The sequence below is a fragment of the Ammodytes marinus genome (genome assembly GCF_949987685.1).
Source record: "Ammodytes marinus genome assembly, chromosome: 21".
NCBI lineage: Eukaryota > Metazoa > Chordata > Actinopteri > Uranoscopiformes > Ammodytidae > Ammodytes > Ammodytes marinus.
This window is the reverse complement of record NC_137225.1, coordinates 14598911-14624144: the sequence shown is the minus strand read 5'-3', so window position 1 is coordinate 14624144 and position 25234 is coordinate 14598911. Positions and strand designations below refer to the sequence as shown.

Genomic DNA, 25234 nt, shown 5'->3' with positions numbered 1-25234 from the left:
AGGGGAGAATTCTGACTGGAGTATATTGAGGGGGAGGGGTGGGGGTTTCAGAAAAGGGGAGAGTGAGAAAAGGAGAGATTGTTATTTTTTTTGATATTTTGGCAGTCTCTAGGCACACCGTGGACGCATGGATATGTTAGAACACATTTAAAAAGTGCATTTAGCATAATATGGGACCTTTAAAACAGAGTTTCATTGGAATTCTTGTCACATGCAATTGCAACTATTTCAGTATTTAAAAGAAGGTGTAGGGGGTTTAGTTTATTTTGTGCTTGCTGATCTCTGAGCTTGCTGAGTTTGTACATGGTTCACTTTTTCAAATATGGTACTAAAAATAAGTATACTTTGTACAGTATCGAACACAAACTTTGATAACTATAAACTATAAAGAACTTAACACTATATAATTTTTTTTATAATATATACAAAATCTACCTATGTTAATCTTCAAAATTATCATTTCAATCTAGCTGCAATTTGACGCTCATTTAATGAACATAACATAATTGGCCAATTAGTAGTTTTCACCCCTTTTCACTCTTGATGGCACAATACCTTACTTTCTCTATTGAGCAAGTTGTTATATAACCTGATCTGTGCTTAAATTAAAGTCTGACTGTTATTGTCAATATCCTGTATGTTTTTGGCTGTGGTTGGTCTGTATACAGTCCATAAAAATCCATTAGGTGATTCTGCTGTGAGCTAAAACAACAGGAACTCATTAAACATTGAGTGTTCCCCCTCATATCCCATAGCCCCCCATGGCTATGCAAGCTACTTTATAAGGGTAACCTGCAACAATAAAATCAGTTGAAAACCTACAGTATGTCTTTTTTCTTAAAAAAAATCAACTGTCTCGAGCCCAGTGTCCATGAGTAAACACACAATGCATGTCTGTTGTACGCTGCCTTTCATTTAAGCATGCTTTAAAACAGAAAATAACCTTTATAAAAAGCAGTGGTCTGTGCTCATGTGCTCTTCCTGCATGTTTGAAGAGTTGGTCATCAGTAAAATCCCAAACTTTTGTTGTTATGAATGTTACGAATAAAAGTAACACAGCGCTACAATACTCAATGTTCTCTCACTAACACATGTGCAGATCAACTCCTTATGCTGACATGCTCCCATCTGCCAGTGCGTTCTCCTCTTCACAAAGACATCAACCCCATCCCTTCACACGATTTGATAAAAAGCAGTTCTGGTTTTGCTGTCATTATTCTATGCTTCTCACATTTTTTATGTTTTTGAAATAGTACGTTGGGGAGCATGAACTCAGCTCATGAGATATATAGTGTGGCTTTGCTAAAGTGACAATCCATAATTCCTAGATGTCCAGTTACATTCATGAGTCTTGATCTATTTAATTATTCCTCATTGCTGGAGTTGCTTCAGCATTGGATGAGTAATACTGCCAAAGGGAAAGAGGCAAAAATTGTATTGGTGAAATGGCTGCTGCAATGTTTGGAATAGGGCCTGAGAACATTGTATGTATAGACACAAACTGTTTCATTTTTTAATCATTCCCTTTTAATTCAGCAAGCGTTATCACCCAAAGCTTTGAAGTGAACTATAGCCCCAATTCATTCATTTTCCCTGTTAAAGCGCTAAAAAAAAAGAAATAATAATTAATGATAAATGTCTGTGTCCCTATGTTAACTCTGCCTGACCACAACAAGAGAGTCAAATCAATTGTGCTGTGCAAAGCCAGCAGTAAGGCGCAAACCTCCAACCCAGAGCTCGCCATGTTTGAGGTCTGTGACTGCATGCACACATCCCCAACAGCTCTAGCTGTGTGGAGGGCAATGTTGGACCAAACCCCAGATTGTGGTGATCATTACTGCTGACCACACACGTATAGCTGCACACATGCAGGCTATAAAATATTTAACTCTAGACTTCCATCCTCTCTCTTTTTCTGTCTTGTTTGCTCTCAACATGGAATCAATTTGGCAGGAGAAACGAGACCCTTGTTTGTGAGTTGGGCAGAAGCATCACCAGAGAGGGTTTTCCCCCCCGGTCACTTTTCAGGCCTTTTTTAGTTTTGTCATACTTGGGTTTTGCGCCACTGACATTAATATACTCGTAAGTCATCGAAAAAATCCTGGCCGCTCTTTTTCGTTTGCAGATGAAAAGGCATTCCGTCTGGTCTCTGTGTAGATTAAAGCATCTAATCAAAGCATCCAAACAAAGGGAACAAAGGTTTGACCCGTTTTGCGCTTATGTCATATAGTGCTGTTGATAAGGACAATGGCTGCTTTAAACTATGGTGAGGGGAAATCACATTTCATCACTTCATTGTTTCTCTTCATTCAAGTCCATTGTGTGTGTGTGTGTGTGTGTGTGTGTGTGTGTGTGTGTGTGTGTGTGTGTGTGTGTGTGTGTGTGTGTGTGTTCCCCCTCTATCCACCATGTAGAACGTTGCCGTTTAGTACAGACTTTTAAGGCTTTTGGTACACTGCACATGTTGACATCTTCAAGATGACTGTAATTGATGTATGCCTTCACCGAACTGTATGAAACAACGGTCATATTTTCATCGTAATGTCTGTTTGATGTTATCAAGGGAGGTGAATTGCTTGCAGCCTCAGTATGTCCAGTTTTTTTGCCTGGCCATGGGACTGCAGACCGGGGGCTTAAGCTGGTGGTACTGCACAGTCCCCGGGATATATGGTCCTGATTACGCAACAGTTTTCCCTTTAGTTGACAGAGGAGCTTTAGGGTAGGAGCAATGCAAATGTTCAGCTGCGGACATTGATGATGAGAGTAAATCTAGTAAATCTCCATATATAAACTGGTCTTATGAAGAAAGACTGGGCTTTCTTAAGGCTACACACTAGCTTTGATTTGGTGAATTTTTTATATAACTAGGATGTCTGTAATACTATAATTATTTTAGAAAGCCAAGTCAAAATTTGACTTGGCTTTCTAAAATAATTACAGTATTACAGACATACTGTACATTTCCGTAACACTTTATACTGTAATGACTTGCTTGAAGTGTTATACAAATTTTTAGAAAAGATTGTAAAATTTTGGTAAATTTCAGAATCTGTTGGTGGCCTTGTTTTCCAGAGCTGAGAAGAGCCAGAGCAAGAGAAGGACAAGATGATGTCATGCTTTTGGATTTGGGGGGATACCACCAAAGAGAGAAATAAAGTTGGGGAGGGGATTCATTTCTAATGTTCAACCCGCCTATGGAGGCTGTAATTAAGGATTGGCTTGTGGTTCAGCTGCCACAGAACGCCTCTGACCGGCACCAAGATCAATGCTATAGGCTCTGGGAATCATGTTCTGTCATTTATCAGAGGACAGCAACCTCTACTTTGGAAACAGACTTTTTAGTTCACTTGGAATCCTTAAGATCATACAATGAGTAGCCTGCTCCATCCCAGGTTTGTCTTTAAAAACGGCTGTTGGAAGACTGCACAATACGCATATCACCAGATCTCCTAGATCCTTTCTCTGTGTCAGCACTTTGTCAAGTCAACTCTGTCTCTCATTAGGTGCTTAGTACATTAGATGATGTAAGTGCTGGCATCAGGGGTGTCCCAACTTATCGAGTGTAAACCATACTTACAGGAGGTGGAACTGTGGCTGACAGATTTTATTTCTCACCTGTGCTTGAAGTGCATGTGCACTTGGTCTATTTGGCTTAACTATCCCCGGGGCCACTTGTGTCTCATCAAAGGAATAAATCAGAGGATTAGGCATGCTGCCATTACAGTACTTGGCAACCTGAGTCTGCCTAACAGGTCTCTCTTCAAATTGTACTCTTGGCCAGGAAAAGGTAGGAACCAAATAGGCCAAATCAGCCCCCCTATAAGTGATCCAATCTGCCTGTTAGAATAATTTTCTTCAATATGCTATGGAATATGACCATCTGTATGTTTTTGTGTAATACCAATATCATGTGCTCCTAGGAAACTATCCAAAATAGCCTACTTGATTTACCGCGGGTGCAAGATTTGCTGCTGCCAGGCTCTTCGCCAACAGACTCGTGTGCATACAAGCTCCTATAGATTTACTGATAGTTATACAAAAATGTCCTGAACCACTACTGACAGTCTAGCGTCCCGCATTCACTAAACAGAGTGCGCTGTATGCTCCTGACGCTTTCATCTACACTTGCTGTGGTTTCTTGTGTTTTTCTAAAGCCCATAAAATAATAATTGCCCCTTTTTTCCAGCAGATATGGCTCAGATATTTCCAGCAATGGCTGAAAATTATATAAAGAGTTAATTGAAGGGTCTTTGGTCTAATGTGACTTTCTCTCTTTTCTGCTCTCCTTGCTAACTAGCGTCAGACTGTCTGGGACGCTGATCTGAAGGCTGTGAGAGGTGGGAGCTCTGTCGGGCAGACGGGCCTGCTGCTAGGCGATTCCCTCTTTTCTAAAGAGCTGGAGAACATGGGCAAACAGCTTGCTGGTAGGCAGTTCGGTGTGCTGTGTGTATAAGTGTGTGCTGTGCCTTTTTTCTGCACATATAAGTGTTGTGTTTATGTATTTCATTAGTGACTTGAATGATGCATAGTATGGGTAAGTAACATGAAATATGTTTCTATGGAACCCAAAAAGTAGTGTATGCTGTGCAGACATTTTCACACAGATGCACACATGCGCGCACACACAAACACCAAACACACACACTTTGAACTTCAGAGACTGATGAAATAGAAAGGGGTTTAGCACGCACTCATGAGGAGTGGGAGGGGGGAGAGTCCAGCTAAAGAATGCACCGCTTTGGGTCAAAGGATTTTCTTGGTTAATTAAAAACGGAACTTCCCGCTAAAAATTTGTCGAGACTAAATAGAAAGAAACTCGTTTAAAAGAATTTCCACATGCCATGAATTAATTTCAACTCTAGCTTTGACCATGTCAATCAATGGCTCGAGCTGTGTTGAGCCATTTGGAAGTGATCGAAGCTAAGCATGCGCTGGAGACTGATCTTGTCTGACACAATGGGATTGGTTGGCCATTTCAAAAAGCATTTGTTCCTAATGTCTTTCAAGGTTTCGTCTTTGATATGTGACATCATGGTGACTCGGAGACAGCTTTTGTTGTCATGATGATCAAGTGTTTATTGCGTTATGAATCAGATGAAAGCTTGGGGTGGAGGCCAGAGGGACTGTCGCCATTAACCCTCATGTGTCACCCACTTGTTTGTTTATGCATGTCCTCCCACTCTGTTTGACAGCGTCCCTGTGTGTAAAGACCTGGGACACGCGTTCACATACTAGATTAATTTATAGTATACTGGCCCTACTTAGAAAGCAACTATTACTGTCACCCAACAGTGGTCCCAGCTGCTCCCATCTTCTCGGCACATCTGCACATCTGCACTGAATACACTGGTGCCATCAGAAGTAACAGCACGCCTGGGCTTAGGAGGCAATATAAGAGGGCTATCTGTGTTAACAACACACCCAGTTTTGCCCCACAGATCCCCAGATGGCCTTAATTTCTAGTTGTTTTATGCTGAGTTACTGAATGTTCAGGCCAAGGGCTCCCACCAGGCGATTTAGCGAAGCTGTTCAACAAGCTAATTCAACTCTTTCAAGCCTTTATTAGCTGCTAATACTTTCCATGTTTGAAGCCAGAGCCCCACTCTTCATCTTATATTGTTACCCCAATTATGTGGTTGTGAAATCACCCCCTGCCTGCCTTTTAGTGATGCAATTAATCCTTTTCTTTCACAATATACAAATTACTGCTCACTACATCGGTCATTGAATGATATTCATACAATGTTTAATGAGCCCAGAGAAATGAGCACAGTCTTAGTTAGATTATTTTAGGAATGTGTATTTCTAATCACATTTGTACTTATTTTATATATCAAAGAACAATGAATAACATTTTAATTTCTTCAAAAGGCAATTGATTTAATTGTTGTTAGCGCGCACATGTAACACAGACAAGTGCTATGTCATTTTCACTTATTTTCTGAGAAGGGACATAATAAAGTTAGCATGAGTTCTGAATGGTTATATAGCGTGCAGGGGCCCTGTACTCTGTCACCATGTGCAACTGCTACTTGATCAAAGACTTAAATAGATTAGATCTGTTTCTATTTCTCCTTGTCTCCCTAAGTCTTTCTGTATAATTTTCTTTTACAGTTTTTTCCTTTTCATGTCCGTATTTCTGATATATTGGATCAAAACTCATCAAAGGTTTTATACATTCTGATTTTGATGCTACCCTTTTCTGATCTCTAAGAGCTGCCATTTTGCATCAGTGTCTGTGAAATGGGTTAGAGTATGTCTTTGTTAAATACAGTCAGCTGGGCAGAATTTCAAAATAAAGCTGCTTGTGACTTTGGACTTGGGGAAGTTAGGGGAAGCAAGTGGTTTACAATAACATCACGGCGGAAGCAACCATTTATGGAGGGAAGAGAAATGTGGTGTCAGGATTCTGGTAAATAACGTGAGATGTAAATATCAACTTTATGGGAACAGATTACTAATGAACATATCCTGTTTACAATATAATGATAACATCAGTCGTGTGGTGGACTTGGTGTAGGTGGTTAAGAGCTTTAACTGAAAAGTCTTCATTTGTGGAACTTCGAGGAACTTCTGTTTACAACAACTTTTTCCTGTGTATAAAAATATTCCACCAGTAGGTCTTATATTTACCACTCAGGCTAGCAACCCTTAAAAACAACGTTTTTTTTAATGGTTTGTGTGACATACTGCAGTCCTGCATTGGCCACAAGCTGATGTCATGATATGCTGTGAACACCCCATTAAGTTAATTATGCTTCAATTTTCAGTCAGAGTGGGGCCAAGGAAGGCCAAAGTGTAACCTGTATCTTTTAGTTTCCCTTTTTATTATTTAGAGAAGTAACATGTGTAAAATCTACTACTGTTAAAACAACACACACAAAATGTCATGCATGAACGGGCAGATTACTGGACACATGGGCAAGGCACTAAGCAGTATATGCTCTGCATTGTATCTCACTGTAGGTGGACTTCCATACAATCAGAGCTGATTAGGCACAGAAACAACAACTTAATTATGCATTTCATCCCTGGAGGATTGTATTCAAAACAGTCTGGAATAGATTTCAAACCAACCAAGTAATGTCTTAAAGCTGAATTTGGAGTCGTATCGCAGACGCGTTTGCCTTTGCATATACTAAATGGATATTTGTCAGTGAATACAAGCATATGCTTCACATTTTTACATGGAAAACTATTGTTTGTATAGAAGACATGCACCATTTGCTCAAAAACAAGGAAGTCAAGGTTTGTGAAATATTTGTCATGCTTACTTTTGTTATTTATTTAATGTCACATGTATACAGTTTTCCAGAAATACTCGCTCTTGATGAGTCAGTCCTGAGATTTTGCCTCTCGCATGATAAATCCCGGAATGGTTTGTTGAATCCCCACTACCAGGGTCTTCAACAACAGCATACAAAGCGGAAAAAATGACACAGATGTTGATCGCGAAAGTCAGCATCGTCATTTCTTTCGCAAGACTTTTTTTTCTTCTTGAGACTACCAGTGAGGCAAACAAGTGTGTTTTTGTCAGGAACAGGAATATATTTCAATCCAGGCTGTGCTTACTGTATATTAACTTGGAGCCTTTTCTGACAGAGGAAGTCGGATACACCGCAATTTACAGGGACTATAAATATTGTCATCATTGCCCAGAAGAAGGATTACACCAGGCAGTCTTGCCCATTTTAATGCTCAGTAAAGTTTGTGAATCATCGGTCTTGTGGGACACATACTTATCCCATGGCACAGCTTCTGAATATGTTTAAAAAAATAAGTCTGACTTTATCTTAGGATCTCTTAGTCCATTTACCAGAGTAATCTGGGGGGTTTGTGTTACAGGCATTACTTGTTTTAACATTCTCATTCAAATGTGTGGTTGAGTAAACTATACCCTTTCAGTTACTTTATCTGTTGACCTTAAAGTTTTAAGTACAAAATAAGGATGTTGACTTGGGATATTCTGCCCCTTTTTTTCTCTCCAGAGGTTGAAAAGGACCTGGCCAAGCTCGCAGAAGTAGGGAAGATGACCACCCGGGGCGCCAATAATCCGCACAGTAGTCTGCTCCACACCCCTCTGCACCACAGAACACTACCCGACACACTTCCTCTGCAGAGCCTGCTCTCCAGACCCCAGTCTCCAGCTGGCAGCCTGGTGGTGGGCAAGCCCTGTGGTGTGGGCCTCCCTTTGCTCAGCCCCAAGCCCACCTCCCTGGTCATGGGTCGGACTCAATCTCCCAGCAACCCCGGGAGCAGGACTCAAACCCCCAGAACGCCCAACAGGCCCTTGACCCCCAATAGTTTACTGACGCGCTCCACCTTTAACACCGGAGCTCATAAAGAGGTGACTTTCAGGAGGTCGCGGAGCCGTCCTGTCACTCCCACCTGTCAACCCACACATCCCCGACCGCTGCTCACTCCTCCTGGACTAAGCACGACAGACAGCCTTGGTGCCAGCCTACGGGCCTATCTGTCTGAGGTAAGAACTCAAACGTAGAACATCTTTGTTGGTCACTGATTTTTGTATAAGCAATCTTATGGATAAATGTTCTTACTCACTATCTTGAAGAGAGTTACATGAGAAGATTGATATCACTCTCACGTGTGTCCATTGAATATGTAAATACAGCCAGAATAAAGTTAGTTTCGCCTGGCTATGTCCAAAGTTAACAATATCATCCTACCAGGCTACCAGCACCTCTAAGCTCACTAATTAACACGTTCTATGTTGTTTGTTTTAACTGCTGTGGTTGACAGGTGGGTTATTTCCTTGACCTATTTCTTGTACAGGAGCAGTGGCGGTCTAGACTTCGTACGGGGGGTTATGTAAAACCACAAATTAAAGTGGTTATACATTTTTTTCAAACTTGGGTTTTCTTGTACATTCTACTTTTGGACAGAGCAAAGTGATCTGCTTCCCACTGGTTCCACTCTACATGCTAAACTTAGCTTACTATCTCCTGGCTGTAACTTCATATTGATGGACAGACATTAAGAGTGGTATCAATCTTCTCATCAAAGTTTTTGCCAGAAAGCAAATAAGCATATCTCACAAAATGTCAATCTATTCCTTTCATTGGTACAACTTTATTTTAATTTATTAGTATAGAGAGAGTGAATTTGTGAGTTAAATAGGCTCTATGGCCTGGTAAAGCTGGCTGTAGAATATGAAAGCCTTTACACACAGAGAAGGTGACTGAGAGCACCAGAACGCAAAATGTCACACATGTGCATATACCCTCACACACACACACACACACGCACACGCACATGCACAGGCACACACACACACACACACACACACGCACACACACATGCACACACACACACACACACACGCTTCGTGTGTGGTTTCAGAGGAGAGTCAAGGAGGTCTGTACAGTAGTATGTCGTTTCTTTGTAGAAAAATGAGTATGGCATTAAAGGAGAACTTTCAATGGGATTTCTTTCTTATATCCCTTTCATGATTTACTTAACAGTGGCGCTGTTAAATACGAGACCTTTTTGAAGGCTTTATTAATGGTAGGCAAGAATTTTGCAGTCTTTGACAGTTATGCTAGTTGACACCTAGTGAGATTATCCAAAACACTAGTGCACCCAGTCTGTTTTTTATTAAGGCCACCTGGTCCCATGTAGAAGGACTAAAGCCCTTAAGGGAGGCCTGTTTAGAGAGCTTTTAAATACTGGATGTGCATGAATGAAAATATTTATATGCATGTTTTCTTGTCTCGATTGACTGCTAATTTCTTGTCAGTTTTTTAAAGGAGCTCCATCATTTTAGCACATAAAAAATAAGAAGACAAAACATATTTTTAAGCAGCATGGGATAATTTATTAAACATTTTCCCTAAGGACTTTCAGTATATAAGCTAAGTATATAACAGCTTTAATGCTGCTATGTCTCGCCTGTGTCTTTCAGTCTCTATGGTTGAAGGTTCAATAAGGAATTCTGTACATTTCAGGTTTCTTTTACCTGTTGTTACTTTTCCTGATGACTGTCACTCAAATATATCACCATGGGAGACTACAGCGTGTCCAAGAAAACATGTCTATTTAAATGTGAGGACATCTTAAACTTATATTTGAGGTTTGAAATCTTAAACTACTGAATAATACTCTGCAGCTGAAATGATACATATTTCTGTCTATATGTTTTCCTTTCATTCACTTCAAGATGTTGAATAAGACATGTACAAGATATGCCGGGAGACAGACACATGGATACATCAACAGACTGATTGTCAGACTGATTACGATAATTTTTCCTTTTAAACCTCGTTTTCTTCTCAATTTTCTCTCCATTATCTTAGTATGACTTAACATAGTCTCCCATCCTTTCTGCTCTGTTCTATTCTATTCTTCCATTTCAGGATGAGTTTTACCAGCAGTTACAGGCCATCAGACAGCCTTGGCATGTTCCCAGTGACGCAGAGAGTGACATCCTGGAGCCTCCTGAACAGGATAAGAGTAAGTGAGCTAACTTGTTGTTTATCCTTCCTTCTGTCTTTTGTTGCTATATTTGATTCCCCACATTGAATATTTCTCACCTCCTCATCCAGGTTTTCCCTTACTGAGGAGGAGTGATGTCATTCACAGTTCAGTTCGGTTGTTGTTTAGTTTCTTAAAGCCTCTCGGTTCAAATCACGAATCTGACAAATTGCTCCTCTAATGTATTTACCTTCCCTAAGTGACGTGAGACGTGGGGCCTCGTTTCATTGCTGTAATGTCACTTCACCACAGTGAGTTAACGAATGCATTAAAGTGGCTCTAGGTCTATTAAAAAGTGGAGATTAATGTGCAAGCATGCCTTGTAAACTCTTGAGATGGAGCACGAGGGCTGACACATTACATTTTCCACATCTCACAGTCGGTTGAAATCCTGGGGGGGTTCATTGGAGGAAAATGTTGTCATGAAAAAAAATTCTTTCCTGGCATCGTATGAGCGATATATCTCTATCAAGATCCAGTCGATAGACATGAACGGTTTCTCGCTTGAAAGTAGTAAATCCTGTCGTGGTGGTGGTCTGGCTTAAGATGGAGTGCAGCATATTAGTCTGGCTCTGAACATGACAGGATTAGATCAGACCAACGTGAATGTTCTGGTCCATGAATCGCATTAATGTATGTGGCAGTTATCTTGATTGTCAAGGGCTTGTAGTTCTCAGTTCACTGAGGTCCACTCACAAACTGTCACATTTATGCACTCTTTAAGACCCCTTAATACATTTGGTGGGACTTTTATTTTGCTGAAGTCAAATCAAAAGACAAGTTATGTAAACATTCCATATTTCCACAGCACAGGTAGTTTTAAAGCCTGCTGTGTGGGGTACAAAGATTTTGGACCCAACAAAGCGCAAACAGATAATTTTGCTAAAAGTGGTCTTGCCAGTAGAGTGAATGAAAATGAAGCATTAAGTCAATTATTCTTGAAAGAATCAATAATTAATAGTTATGGGTTTCCCCCCTGTGAGCAGGAATTATTGGATAGTTTTAAGACGATCCATAATGATATGAATAAATATTGATCCCCTGGGGAAAATGAATGTGCTCAGTTCATGTAATACCAATCTACCCTTGCTGAAGTGGTAATACAAATAGGAAAGTTGGCCTAGTAAAAGGTCACAAAGTCCCCCAAAACAGAATGACTAATCCTCATTGGGCAATGAAAGTCCATATTTTAATTCAATATAAATTTTGCCTTTGGCTTTTAAAATTCCTTTCGGGCAAATTCTGACCCTATTACCCACACTTCAGGGTAATATGGGGTTAGATGGACAGACAGTTTAGCTTAACCAGTAGAATGACAGACAGCCTGACCAGTTCCAGGACTGTGGCAACAATGCCAACTCTGAAGTTTTGTTTTTGATTGAGTCCAGAAATGATATCTGCCATCAATCAGGACTGTTCTCTAAATAACTTAACCCTGTTTTCTCAGTAAACATACTGTAGCATCAGCAGCAGCTACTCCAACTGAAAATCAAGTGCACGTGGGACTCAAAAAGACAGCTTTCATCAATGCTATGACACAAGAATTCCAGTCAAACAAAAGATCAAGCAGGCAAATGGTTGTCACATGGAAATATAACCCTCCCGTAACGTTCCTCAAGAGGGTTGCTGTTTTGCCAAATGTGTATCTCGCAAAATAAATGGATACATTTTCCTAATAGCCCCTGGGGGCCTGCTGTAAGCCTTGGCAACAGTAATGACACGTTGAAAAAAGGATATGAGCCGCACGTTATATTAGAGGTGGCTCAGACACAGGGAGAGAGAGAGAGACTGGTGGAGACAAATAGACCCAGCAGCGGCCACAAGACGTGACAAAACACTTTCTGGCGTGAGAGAGAGCCCACAGGACTGATAGCTGAAACCTGGATTGTATGCCTTTGTGCATGTGCATGTTTAAGTGCGTGTATTAAACATGTGAGTGATTGTATTAGTCAGGGTCGGACGTTAAAATTGTTTTCAGAAAGCATTTTTGTCCACTTATTCTGATTGTATTAGTCTTTTCAGGGGTAATTCTTTGACCTATAAAAATAATAGTGTTGGATTTGCATACTGACAACTGAAATCTGGATTTTAACTTAGATTAAAAAAGAAAGAAATTATCCACAACAGGGGAACGAAGTTAGAAGAACAGAGATACAATCGCAGAAATCTTTTATTGCATACTTAGCCCTTTTCCAAAAAATTGAAATGCAAGTGTGGGGATCTTTGTCCATAAAATGGTTTGCTCAGAGTGTTTAAGTCTGTCCCACATACCTGTATTCATTATCACAGTGACACCCTCCTTCCAGTAACACAGCAGATGTGTCTAAGCTGGTGCCAAGTGTAGGCCAAGAGCTAAATAATGGGGGAAAAATTCATAGCTATTTCCTGTTATTCTATAAACATCCACAACGGGACAACCGCACATACCACAATGGAGATGAAAGCAGTCTCTTTTTGTTCTCACTCCTAACCCCTTTGCTCCTTATGGCTGTGGCTATACTGAATACAACATAGACATGTGCAGTCTTTCTTGCCAAGAGTTGCATGACAAAATCGATACCACTCTCATACAGCCCATTAAATATATTGTATGAAATTCAGCCAGTAAACTTTATCAAGCATAAAAACAGCACATGGGGAAACAGCATGGCTGGCTCTTTCCAAAGGTAACAGTCTTCCATGATCTCTACAGCTCACTAGGTGACACGTTATATGTTGTTTCTTTATGTTCATAATTACTGGACGTATGTAGTCTGAGAGTTGTGTTATTCTTCTCACATACTCTTAGCAAGGCAGTGAATAAAGATTTTTCCAAAAATGTCAAACTATCCCTTAACAGTCACCATGCTTTCCTATATGACACATCTTTTGTCTTTTATTATTTCACAGGTGGTGCGAGAGATGGCAACAAGAGATCTGTGTTTTCAGGTGAGGATCCGGACAGTAAGAGGCTTCTCGGCCCATAATAACCCATAAAGACAGGCTCACCTCGGAGTGTGCCTTATTGTTCGCCTCACCAGAAACCAATATTGCTATTGTAAGCAACTGCCTTAAGTTTAGAGAGCCGCAATGTCTGTCAATGACCTCATTTGTAGAGCCACAACAGGGTACCCAAATAACTACCAATGGGTGACTTATTGTCAAAGCCTCCACCTTCATTTATGGTGCATTCAATTACAGTTACAGGCTAAATGGAGGGCGCAGTGGCTCTGAAATGTGATTGGTGGATGGCCGGCCATGTGTTTGAGACGGAAACACCGTTGCCCAGTTCCATTAAGTCACTTGGGTTCTGAGTTTACACGCAGCAGACAGCGACAACCTCTCAGCGTCAACATTTGGGAGAAGGAGAAAGTCTGTCTGGTTTGAGGTTGTCTGCGGCTCTCCTTCTTGTGGCCCTAGAGGTGCCCACAGTTCTCAGTGTCAGTGTGCCAGTCTGGAGACGGATCTGAGAAAGGGCTGCTGCTGCTGCTTGGCTATCAGAGAAGCCAGAGTATCGCCACGGCAACCAAACTTAATGCTTGCTGCTTAAGTCACCCAAATCACACACACACACACACACACACACACACACACACACACACACACACACACACACACACACACACACACACACACACACACACACACACACACACACACACACACACACACACACACACAAAAAAAAGCTCTCCCAGAAGTTCTTGTGAAATATGTTAGTTGGAACCTATACTGGACAGCATCTAGGCCTCATTTTCCACCTCGTGTTTTTCTATGACATGTTCAAATATTAAATGGCTTTTTCATAGTAATTGCTCTGGTTTTTATTCTTATTAGCGGTCAAATGTGTGTGATTCTTGTTTCTAGGAGACTGATGTTTTTGTCTTTTGTTTTTTTTCACAGGCCTATAGTGACGAAGACCAGAGACAGTGATCCCATAAAACAATTATGCAAAACCACTGGACATTTTGAATATGTGCACAGAGGCAATTATTTTTATAATTCATATGAATTAGAAAAAAATAAAAGATTGTATACTTTTTTCACAGATATTTCATAGACATGGTACTGTAACTGTATGATACAATGTGAAAATATTACTTCTAGTATGGAATATACCATTTATTTTTATTTGCTCTCAAGCATGCTATTGAACTTTCAAGTGGAGTCCAGAAACAGATGCATTTTGTTGTCGACAGACTATTTTTCAAGGCCTAGTGCATATTCACATTGTGAGGGCAGCACAGCCATGTTAAAGTGTTTATTTGTATGTACTGTTGATGTAGGGTTTTTCAAATTGCAAGTGTGGGAGGGAATACAAGGAATGCTGTTATATTCATTAAAATGATCTGGTGCACATGTCCCCATCCTGTTTTTTACCCAAATGTATCTGATTTTGTATTTGCTTCCTTTTGTATTTAGATCCTACAAACACTAACACTAAAGGAGGAGATCAATGCACAATTAAAATTCTCACCCCGTCTCATTAATAAACTGACTGAGGCTGCTATAACATAGTCTCTGTTTAATCCAGTCTCTCCCAGATACATTATCCATCTAACTGTGTGTCTCTAACGGGCTATGTTGCTGACATAGACACAGAAATCTGTTCTGGCCATGACTACATTGCTCCCCTGTGTTTTGCCTGGGCACGTGTTAGTTAAACTGTGGTTGTCTGAGTGTTATACAGGCAACGTCTGCAAAACACACATACACACACACACACACACACACACACACACACACACACACACACACACACACACACACACACACACACACACACATACCATTGACACACCCTCCAGCCTTAGACAGTCTGATCCCTCCATTCGAACCCTACTGAGTTTGTGGTACGGCACATCCCGCAATACCAACTTTTCAGTCTGTCTCGCGGGATGTGGTCAACAAATGACTCGACTCTCCAGTCTCATTTCACAGAGGGCGATTCCTGTAAAAGGATGTGTGAGAAGACTAATCACTCAAATCCAATCCTGTAAAACATGGGATGTGGATTAGTGTCCCATGTATGTCAGCAGATCATGTGCACATTGGACAGGGATGTGGTTTGGAAAGACCTATGTAAGAATTTCAGTAGAATTTGAGGCATAAGTCACAATGGTGCTTGGATACCATCTTTATCACTGCAATACAATATTTTCCTGTCAGAAAAGGGTGAATAAAAAGTTTCATATTTTTCTATTCCATTTTCCCCCTTGTTGGAGGGAAGGTATGGGAGTGTGATTGCCATCTGTTCTTGTTCCACAGATCACCACCAGTGTGCCAACTCCCTTTATACTATCAATATTTTCTCTTGGGTTCACATGTCTCTCTTCAGCCTTTCATGTCTTATGTCAGCACAATATCAAGGCGTGAGGGGTTCTGGAATAAGGCAAGACAGTTTGTGAGATGACGACTTAAATTACTGCCACAGATGTCGCACACAGACAGTGCTCTGATGCTTTTCCTCCCTCTGCGCGTCTGCGAACGTCTCAGCATGTCATAACTTATTAGGATGAAATGGAGGTGGCACCATTGTTGATAACTCTTGTAACCACACAACTTGCATTGTATCATATTTTAGACTAAATTAACTACTATATTAATAATTAATCCATAAATTGTAATGTAAATTTTAAGATCATATATAATAATTGTGCTTTGATTCTCAATAACATGATGTGCCTGATAGATATAGAGTGTTCAAGTTTCATAACATTTATACCATCTCTCGCAGTCTGGAGTATCAGAGCTCCAATATCTTCTTCAAGAATGTTTTGTGTGCAGGATTTTTACACCAGGCCTATTCAAAGAGACTGCAGGGGCCACCCAGGAACAGCGGCAGACATCACTGTACTGAGATCCGGACCACCATCAATGGTCAGCAGACTAACCCAGGTCTTAATTTACAACTGAACAAACCGGGATTTATCCTTACGTACAGCACAAACAAATCTATGTTGGAAGAGAGGTATGCTTTGAAGGCATAAAGTCAGTGTCATTTCCTCCTTGGAATAAAAAGAAACTATCCTTTTTTTGTTGTTGTGTCCGACTAAAATATATGAATACATACAGTAGTTCAAGCTACACAATGACCACTACACTATGTATGATCATAGAGAAACTTGTTTTAAAACAATTTCTGTGAGAACTACTCTGCAGAACCAAATGGGGGAGGTTTGATACAACCGCTTTTCATGGTAATTTGAAACATAATCAACAATCTGGAATTTGTTTTCTGTGTTCATTGAAGTGAACTTCCCCTTCTCACAGAGCTAATGAAATCAGCCCCCACTGCTTTTTAGCTGTAAACGTCTGAAAGTCTGTCATCGACATGAAAGTTGAAGCGTTGCTCTGAGCTGTTATTTGAAGCCAAGGCAGAAGCATTTGCCCCCAATAAAGTCGCATAAATATCTTGTTGACTTCTTCATGTTCACAGCCAGCACTTGAACTGTTAACCCGTAACATTTGGGGGAGTTGATGATTAAGAAGAAACATCAAAGAAAAAAAAACACTGGCTTTTGATTTCAGCCTGATTTATAGTGGCCTAAAAATGATCAACAGTTTTGTACTTTTGAATTTTCAATAAAAAGATTGATTGAAGACTTATATTAGGACCTAGCCTGAAATGATTTCTCCTCACACTATGCAGGCCCTACATGTGATACTTTTTACATTTTTGGTTCTGCAGCAAGAAACTCTACAATTGAAAAAAAGGTTGTTGATGTTTAGACATTTACAGCTGGGGTATATGATTTCTGATTGGTCAAAGTTAACATGAGCTGTAAACTTTGACCAATCAGAGTGAGGCTCCAATTCTCCTTTCATATTGGCTATTGGGACTGTCCATTCACTTTGGCACCGACGTTGTTGGTGTGTAGAGCGTGTCAGGGAGGGACCAAAGAGAACAAGTGGAGCGGTTGAGGTATTTGGATTCGAATCTCTATCCCAATTTTCTCCCCAAATCATATACCCCAGCTTTAAGCCATCAAACAGTGGCCATGATTCCTGACAGCCTGCTTTGTGTTTTTAATTTAATTATTTTTTATTTTTTTGCAACTCTTACATTGATGGTACAAAGCCCGTTTTACTCTGAAAGAAAAATAACTTCCGACCGCCATCTTTATTTTGGGCAAGTTTGTCATATCATTAATAGGCCAACCTACCTCTACCGCGCGGCTGACTTAAGAATTGTCTGGAAATACAGTATCTTAAAAAAGCAACAGCGGTACAGTGTCGTTTAACGACCCACCGTTTTTTTTCTTTGTGGAAAAACACCGAATTTAGTCTCTCAAATCATGCAGCATCTCAATATGAGCAATGACAGGGCGTGAGGCACGGCCGGGGCGCACGAGCCACCTTCAAGTTCTGCATTTCGAAGGTAAGCTAGGCTAAGTTCTGCTCTTTTTGGTTGGTTAGTTTTCTGTTCAATTTATTTTTTCAAGTAGAGGCATTTAACCTTCACTCATGTCGCTTAATGTTTGAAGTGCATGTGCCTGGCCTGTGTTGCTTTTATTTTAAGTCAAATAAAAATGACCATTTGAAGGCCTATAATTCTCAGGACTCAGTGTGTTCAATTAGCTTAGATTTTGTAGCTACCCGGTAGTTCAAGCTTTTGCTGTGGTACCATCACGAAGCTTACAATCTGGTGTAAATGCAGGATTGTTAGGCTTTAGTTTGTGTACAATTATTTAAGTAGTAATGGGAACACATCTTAAATCCATTCTGCAAGTATGGACTGTGTAAACCTCGTGCGGAAGAATGTAAATACTCTTTGACCATTTTTACCCCAACATTGTAAACCAGAAGATATCCATCATTGTTGTGGGGGATATAGTTGAGGCTGTCCGGTTTGGCAGGCACTTGTGAAGTGTTGAAGGACATATTGTCTGTATTAAGCAAGTGTTTTGCTGTTTCTTGCTGAATAGTTTCCCCTCACATGTACAGCTGTTTGTCTGTGGCAGTTTGTTGGCATTCCCTTTTATAGCTACCCATGATATAATAGTGCAGACATCAGTTTAGCTTACCCTTTTCCCATAAAGATCACAGTGTCAATCTCAATTCATATGATACATTACATGGAAATGGCCTTTTGGTGTGTTGCGTTTGAAAAAAAAAGGATCACTACTGGGATTAACCTAATGCACAATCCTTTGGAACACATGTATTTAATCTTGTTCCAGAGAGTTGTTCAACACATCCACAAGGATTACATGGTGGATGGATGAACAGAAAATACTGTTGTGATCTCTGGCTGATTGCGAGGCTTTTCTGTCAAATCCTTGCAAAAGTCACACACGGCCCTGGACTCTTGAGAGTACGCCGTGCTTCTAAGGATACATGATGAGACCTCCTGTGTGTGACACCGGTAGTCTGAGTTGTCTTTGTCTGTATCTCCGCTTTTCTTTCTCGCAGACTATGTTTTTCTCCCTGAACATTATGTTGCCAGTATTCCAGACACTTGGGGGAACAAGCATCACTTCACCAACTACAGACCTGTCTCTCTACTTCCACAATTCTCCAAAATATTAGAAAAAATCTTCAACAATAGACTGGACACATTCTTAGAAAAGCACAAATTAATTAATGACAGTCAATATGGATTCAGAACCAACAGATCAACATCACTTGCATTAATAGAGTCAGTTGAAGAAATTACAAATGCCATCGAACAGAAAAAATATGCAGTAGGAGTATTTATTGATATCAGAAAAGCTTTCGACACAATCAATCATAACATTTTATTCAATAAACTGGAAAGATATGGAATAAGGGGGATAGTATTGGAGTGGATAAAAAGCTATTTGAGCAAAAGGAAGCAGTTCGTGAAGTTGGGCAACTGTTCGTCGTCATGTTTGGACATTTCTTGTGGCGTACCCCAGGGGTCAGTGCTGGGTCCGAAACTGTTTATCCTGTATATTAATGATATCTGTAATGTTTCCAATGTCTTGAGGTTGGTTCTATTTGCTGATGACACTAATATTTTCTGTTCTGGGGAGAATTTAAAACAACTAGAAGAAATCATCAATAAGGAAATGAGCAAAATAAAAACATGGTTTGATAAAAACAAACTATCATTAAACTTAAGCAAAACAAAAATAATGTTATTTGGTAACTATAGAATGAACACGCAAATAAATATCAATATAAATGGAGTTGAAATTGAAAGAGTTTACGAAAATAAATTTCTTGGGGTTATAATAGATGATAGATTCAGTTGGAAATCACACATTACACACATACAATCAAAACTATCAAGAAGCATTTATGTATTAAACAAAGTAAAACAGGTTCTAGATCAAAAATCACTCCGTATTCTCTACTGTTCACTAGTCTTACCATACCTCAGTTACTGTACAGAAGTCTGGGGCAACACGTACAAAACGTCATTACATTCACTTACTATTCTCCAAAAAAAAGCAATCCGCATTATTCACAATGTGAGATATCTGGATCATACTAACCCATTATTCATACGGTCAAAATTATTAAAATTCACAGATCTGGTGGAATTTAAAACTGCACAGATAATGTTTAAGGCTAAAATCAACATATTACCCTTAAACATACAAAAATTATTCAGTGATCGTGAGGGGGGTTATAATTTAAGGGGAAAATTTAATTTCAAAGTGAACAACGTCCGTACGACCAGGAAAACGTTTTGCATTTCAATATGTGGGGTGAGACTATGGAACAGTTTGAGTGGGGAGATCAAGGAATGTCCAAACATTGACCAGTTTAAAATAAAATACAAAGAATTGATTTTCACAAGGTACAGGGATGAAGATTAACATAGTGTATATGTTTACATGTATGTATATTTGTATATATTTGACGGTATTTATATAATATTGAATGTTTAATCAGATATTATTATTATTATAAGATTACTTGACAATATTATTAGATAAATACGACGATATTATTAGATAAATATGCAATTGGTAACAAATTGTATCATATTGAAAACTAATATATATTAATATGTATTATTAATTTTGAAATATTATTATATCACTAATAAGGAAGCCAATAGTCATTATAGATATATAAATCAGGGAGAAGGGGTGAGATTAAATAAGTTTTCTTCTTCTCACCCCTTTTCGAACAGGTAAAGCAAGTGTAAGACAGTTTATTTTCATTTGTGGTTTTCACTGTGTGTAAATATTACTTTATTGTAACTGTCCACTTGTTTAATTTATTTTATTGTTTATTATTGCTTTTTTGTCTTTTATTGTTTACTTGTTCGAAATAAAAACATTTTCAATTCAAAAAAAAAAGACAAATTGCTATTTGTGATAATGGGCTATATAAATAAAATTTGACTTTTCGATTCACCCTCATTGACTCTGTGTGGCAACTTCTACATAAAACTTTTTTGTTGTCATGCCAGATATCGAGTAGAAAACACATTCATTCATATCTTATTTAATTTGTGATAGTTATTATCTTAATCCAGATGCTACAAAGAACATGTGTTTACTCATCTGTGTGATTCGCCGTGACCCATCAAACATGATCTGAGAACCAACATCAGACCCCCACCAAATGCTAATTGGATTCATATTCCAGTAAAAGCTCTGTCATGTAACTTTCTTTCTTTGTTGAAGAGAGGCGATAAATATTTGTGGGATTTGAGATTAGGGTTGAAATGATAATAAATTGCTAGTTCTTGTTTGCCAGATTACATAAAACAATATGGATGTATGACATGACCTTGTTCATGATGAGGATTTATTCTATTTGCTTAACTTTAAACATTTTCTAATCACTTTAGACACATTTGTGGCTCAGTTATGTCTAGTCCTCAGCCAACACCATTCTAAAAAAACAAACTTAGACCATTCCCTGTGCAGAAACACTAATTTCTGTTATCTTTTGAAACTTGAATTGAGAGTTCCAGATGACCCATTAGTTTTTGACCTCCTAATACAAAAACTGGGTAAGCAGTAGAAACAATATTAAATCATTTGATTTGGCAATGAAGGCACTTTTGTATTGTCCGTGTTACTTCATCAGTGCTCCAAGGGGACAGCATGCAGGGAAAGGGCGGAGTGGGATGGGACGATAATCATGCTGTTACTAGCCAGTAGGGAGGGGAGGAGCTGCTTGACCAGCCCTGTTCAATAACCTCAAGTACATATCTGGAACACAGGACACCAGAGGACGTCTGTACTGATGCCAAAATAAGTTTTAAAAGCTTTAGAGCCTCTGGAAACCTAGTCTAAAATAGTAAAAACCAATATATGTTATACAAGTTTTTTTTTCTTAATAAGCTTTTAGAAAAGTCTGATTGAAATATGTTCATATAAATATTATAAAACCTAGTTAAAAAAACCTGCTTTTTTACAGTCTCTAGACCAGGGCTATTCAATTAGTTTTGAATGGGGGCCGGTTGGTGGAAATGATCCAAAATGAGGGGCCAGAAAAAAATGCCTAAAATTGATGAGCATCACATCAATAGCTATATATACTGTAAAACACTACAACGACATAGGAGTGCATATATTGTCTTTATTTTATCAAGTAGAGTTCACCAGCTTATCAAAAAAATCCCTATTTGATTAACATGGGCTGCCTGTAGTTTAAGTGTTTAACAATCTTATCAGTTCAGGAAAACACAATAGGTTAACTCTTCAACAGCTTATCAAAATACATAGAAATAAATGTACTCTAAGTGCAACAGCTTATCAAAATACAGGTAGGCCTAGGTTTACTAAGAGTGCAACAGCTTATCAAAAAACATAGAAATAAATGTAGGCTGCTCTAAGTGCAACACCTTACAGTGTTTTCCCCCCAAAATATGTTTGTCAAGGGGTCACTGTCCAGGGTCATGGGAGGCGCGGCGCCTGTAAACTACAGACACTGACTTTACAGTTGTGCAATTTTGTTTGCTATGTGAAGGTACAAATGTTGTGCAAACATGCAAAGTTCTACTGGTGCAATATTATGCAGACACACTAAATACAAATAATGGATCATACACTTACACTGCGGTACAATCGCGCCCGCAAAGCTGCATACACAGAGAAACGCTTGGAGACACATGTGCACATTTATTTACTGCAGATCGCGGCCTTTCGCGCAGTTATGCCCATGCAAAAGCACACATCGCACGTGCTAGTACATTAATTGTGCACCAATTTTGGGGGTCGGTCGGTAGTCAAGGCGGGGACAAGTAAATATTCCTTCGGGCCGCCTATTGAATAGCCCTGCTCTAGACTGTTGACAGGACTTTGAGAGTGGCCGTATAAAACGGTCTCCATTGACAGGTACAATTTTGAGTATCCCGCTCGATTTTATCCAATCAGGAGACAGAGCTCTAGGGCTGCACGATTATGGCCAAAATGATTATCACGATTATTTTGGTCAATATTGATATCACAATATTTGACCACGATTATTCAGTCATTTTAGTGAGTAAAATGTTTTAATTGGATTGTCACGTAAACATAACACGGCTTTTATATCCATGTGATCGACTATGCAATATTCCTGCTAATGTACACATCTTTGCATAAAGAAATGTATCATCAGTAGTATTAACCTGAAGTCAATGCATTTCCACAAAGAAAAATATAAATCAAAATATGGTATCAAAACTTTACACAAAAGCAAATCAACAAAACACTGCTTTAACTTTTCCTTGTGCTACATTTTTGTTAAATAACACATCTTTGCAGACAAATGAGGTGTTTAGTCACCTGACCTCATTGCATCCCCTAGAAGCAAAATATAAACAATTTCACTCCATTCATTGTACCTGCATGATGGATGTGTATAAAACTTGATTTTGAACTAAATAAAATTGTGCCCAAATTGTATTACCAAAATAATTATACTAGGAGCTGCGCCTTGTCAAAATGAATCACAACCTATATGGCTCTACCATGCCAAAGTTTAATTTGAAAGGACGGACACAGGAAGTGGCAGGTAACACTCAGCAACACTCCACGTTAGTAAACCGTTGTTGCCTCTCATGCCTTCACTCGCAACCGTGCTCGCAACGCAAGGTTTCATCTTGGCTTCAGTTCGAGTGAACGCCGGTGAAACAGAGGCACTGACTGTAAGAAGTTATTATTGGGTTATAAATCCGGCGCACACAAAAAAGAGACTCACAAGGGGATGTACACTCAACAAAAATATAAACGCAACACTTTTGTTTTTGCTCCCATTTTTCATGAGATGGACTTAAAGATCTAAAATTCATTCCAGATACACAATTGTACCATTTCTCTCAAACATTGTTCACAAATCTGTCTAAATGTGTGATAGTGAGCACTTCTGCTTTGCTGAGATAATCCATCCCACCTCACAGGTGTGCCACATCAAGATGCTGATCTGACATCATGATTAGTGCACAGGTGTGCCTTAGACTGTCCACAATAAAAGGCCACCCTGAAATGTGCAGTTTTGTCTCACAGCAAAATGCCACAGATGCCACAAGCATTGAGGGAGCGTGCAATTGGCATGCTGACAGCAGGAATGTCAACCAGATCTGTTGCTCGTGCATTGAATGTTCATTTCTCCACCATAAGCCGTCTCCAGCAACTTCGCACAGCCATTGAAGAGGAGTGGACCAACATTCCACAGGCCACAATTGACAATCTGATAAACTCTATGCGAAGAAGATGTGTTGCACTGCATGAGGCAAATGGTGGTCACACCAGATACTGACTGGTTCTGAGTCCCCAGACCCCCAATAAAGCAAAAAAATCACATTTCAGAGTGGCCTTTTATTGTGGACAGTCTAAGGCACACCTGTGCACTAATCATGATGTCGGATCAGCATCTTGATGTGGCACACCTGTGAGGTGGGATGGATTATCTCAGCAAAGCAGAAGTGCTCACTATCACACATTTAGACCGATTTGTGAACAATGTTTGAGAGAAATGGTACAATTGTGTATCTGGAATGAATTTTAGATCTTTAAGTCCATCTCATGAAAAATGGGAGCAAAAACAAAAGTGTTGCGTTTATATTTTTGTTGAGTATATGTGATTTCACACGCGTAGATATCTGCTCTCGCTCGCCCAATAAGCAGCTTCTGCTCGCTCGTGGAGTGCTTTCTCTCTATGCATGCGGAAAGTTATTCACACTTTGGGGCCAGAGCCACTGGACTTTGACAGCTTTCGGGGAGCCTGTGTCAGGAGCCTTCTCCCTCTGCCCTGTTAACAGCACTAATTGCTGCCGCTCCAGTCTGCTCAGCCACACCTGTATCCACTCCTGCCCTAATTAACCTGCCAGCTGCACTGCATTCCCTGCTCATTACCCTCTGTATATAAACCCTGGCTTTCAGTTACTCCTTGTCGGATCGTCTGCTAACCAGCACTAGTTACTCTGCCTGTTTCCTTACGCTTCTGACTCCTATCTGCAATACCGGTCCTGCTCTACTCGTTCTCTGAACATGCCCATACACTCCCTTTCCCCCAATCCTTTAATAAACTGTTGAACGTGACGCTATTGTGGTCCTCGCCTTGTTTGGGTCTGACAGAACGATCCGACCAAACATGGACCCAGCGCACGTCTCACCCAGCATGGAACTCGACAACCCTGGACAACCCGCCGCCATGCAGCGCCTGGAACATACAGAGAGTAAGGTTGACCGCATGACAGATGACGTCGCCTCTCTGCTCCAGGTCAGCCAGCAGCAGCAACAACAGATTCAGCAGCAGCAACAACAACTTGCCATGGTTATCCAACTTCTCACCAACCTTACTCCTCCGTCAGCTTCAGCCAGTCTGCCCACCGGCCCAGGCCCCG

The 25234-nt window shown here is 39.9% G+C and overlaps 1 protein-coding gene across 1 annotated transcript in view; it reads left to right on the top strand.

Moving 5' to 3' along the window:
- cUnh8orf34 (chromosome Un C8orf34 homolog) overlaps positions 1–24710 on the top strand; it is a gene marked incomplete at its 3' end in the record, with an annotated part of 64137 nt that extends 39427 nt beyond the window's left edge. Inside the window, 7 exon segments of the mRNA XM_080050051.1 lie at positions 4298–4424; positions 7989–8482; positions 10374–10470; positions 13381–13419; positions 13893–13992; positions 16208–16350; positions 24487–24710. Of these exon segments, the coding sequence (XP_079906177.1) occupies positions 4298–4424; positions 7989–8482; positions 10374–10470; positions 13381–13419; positions 13893–13992; positions 16208–16350; positions 24487–24710 (1224 nt within the window).
- Positions 24711–25234: the final 524 nt, after the last annotated feature.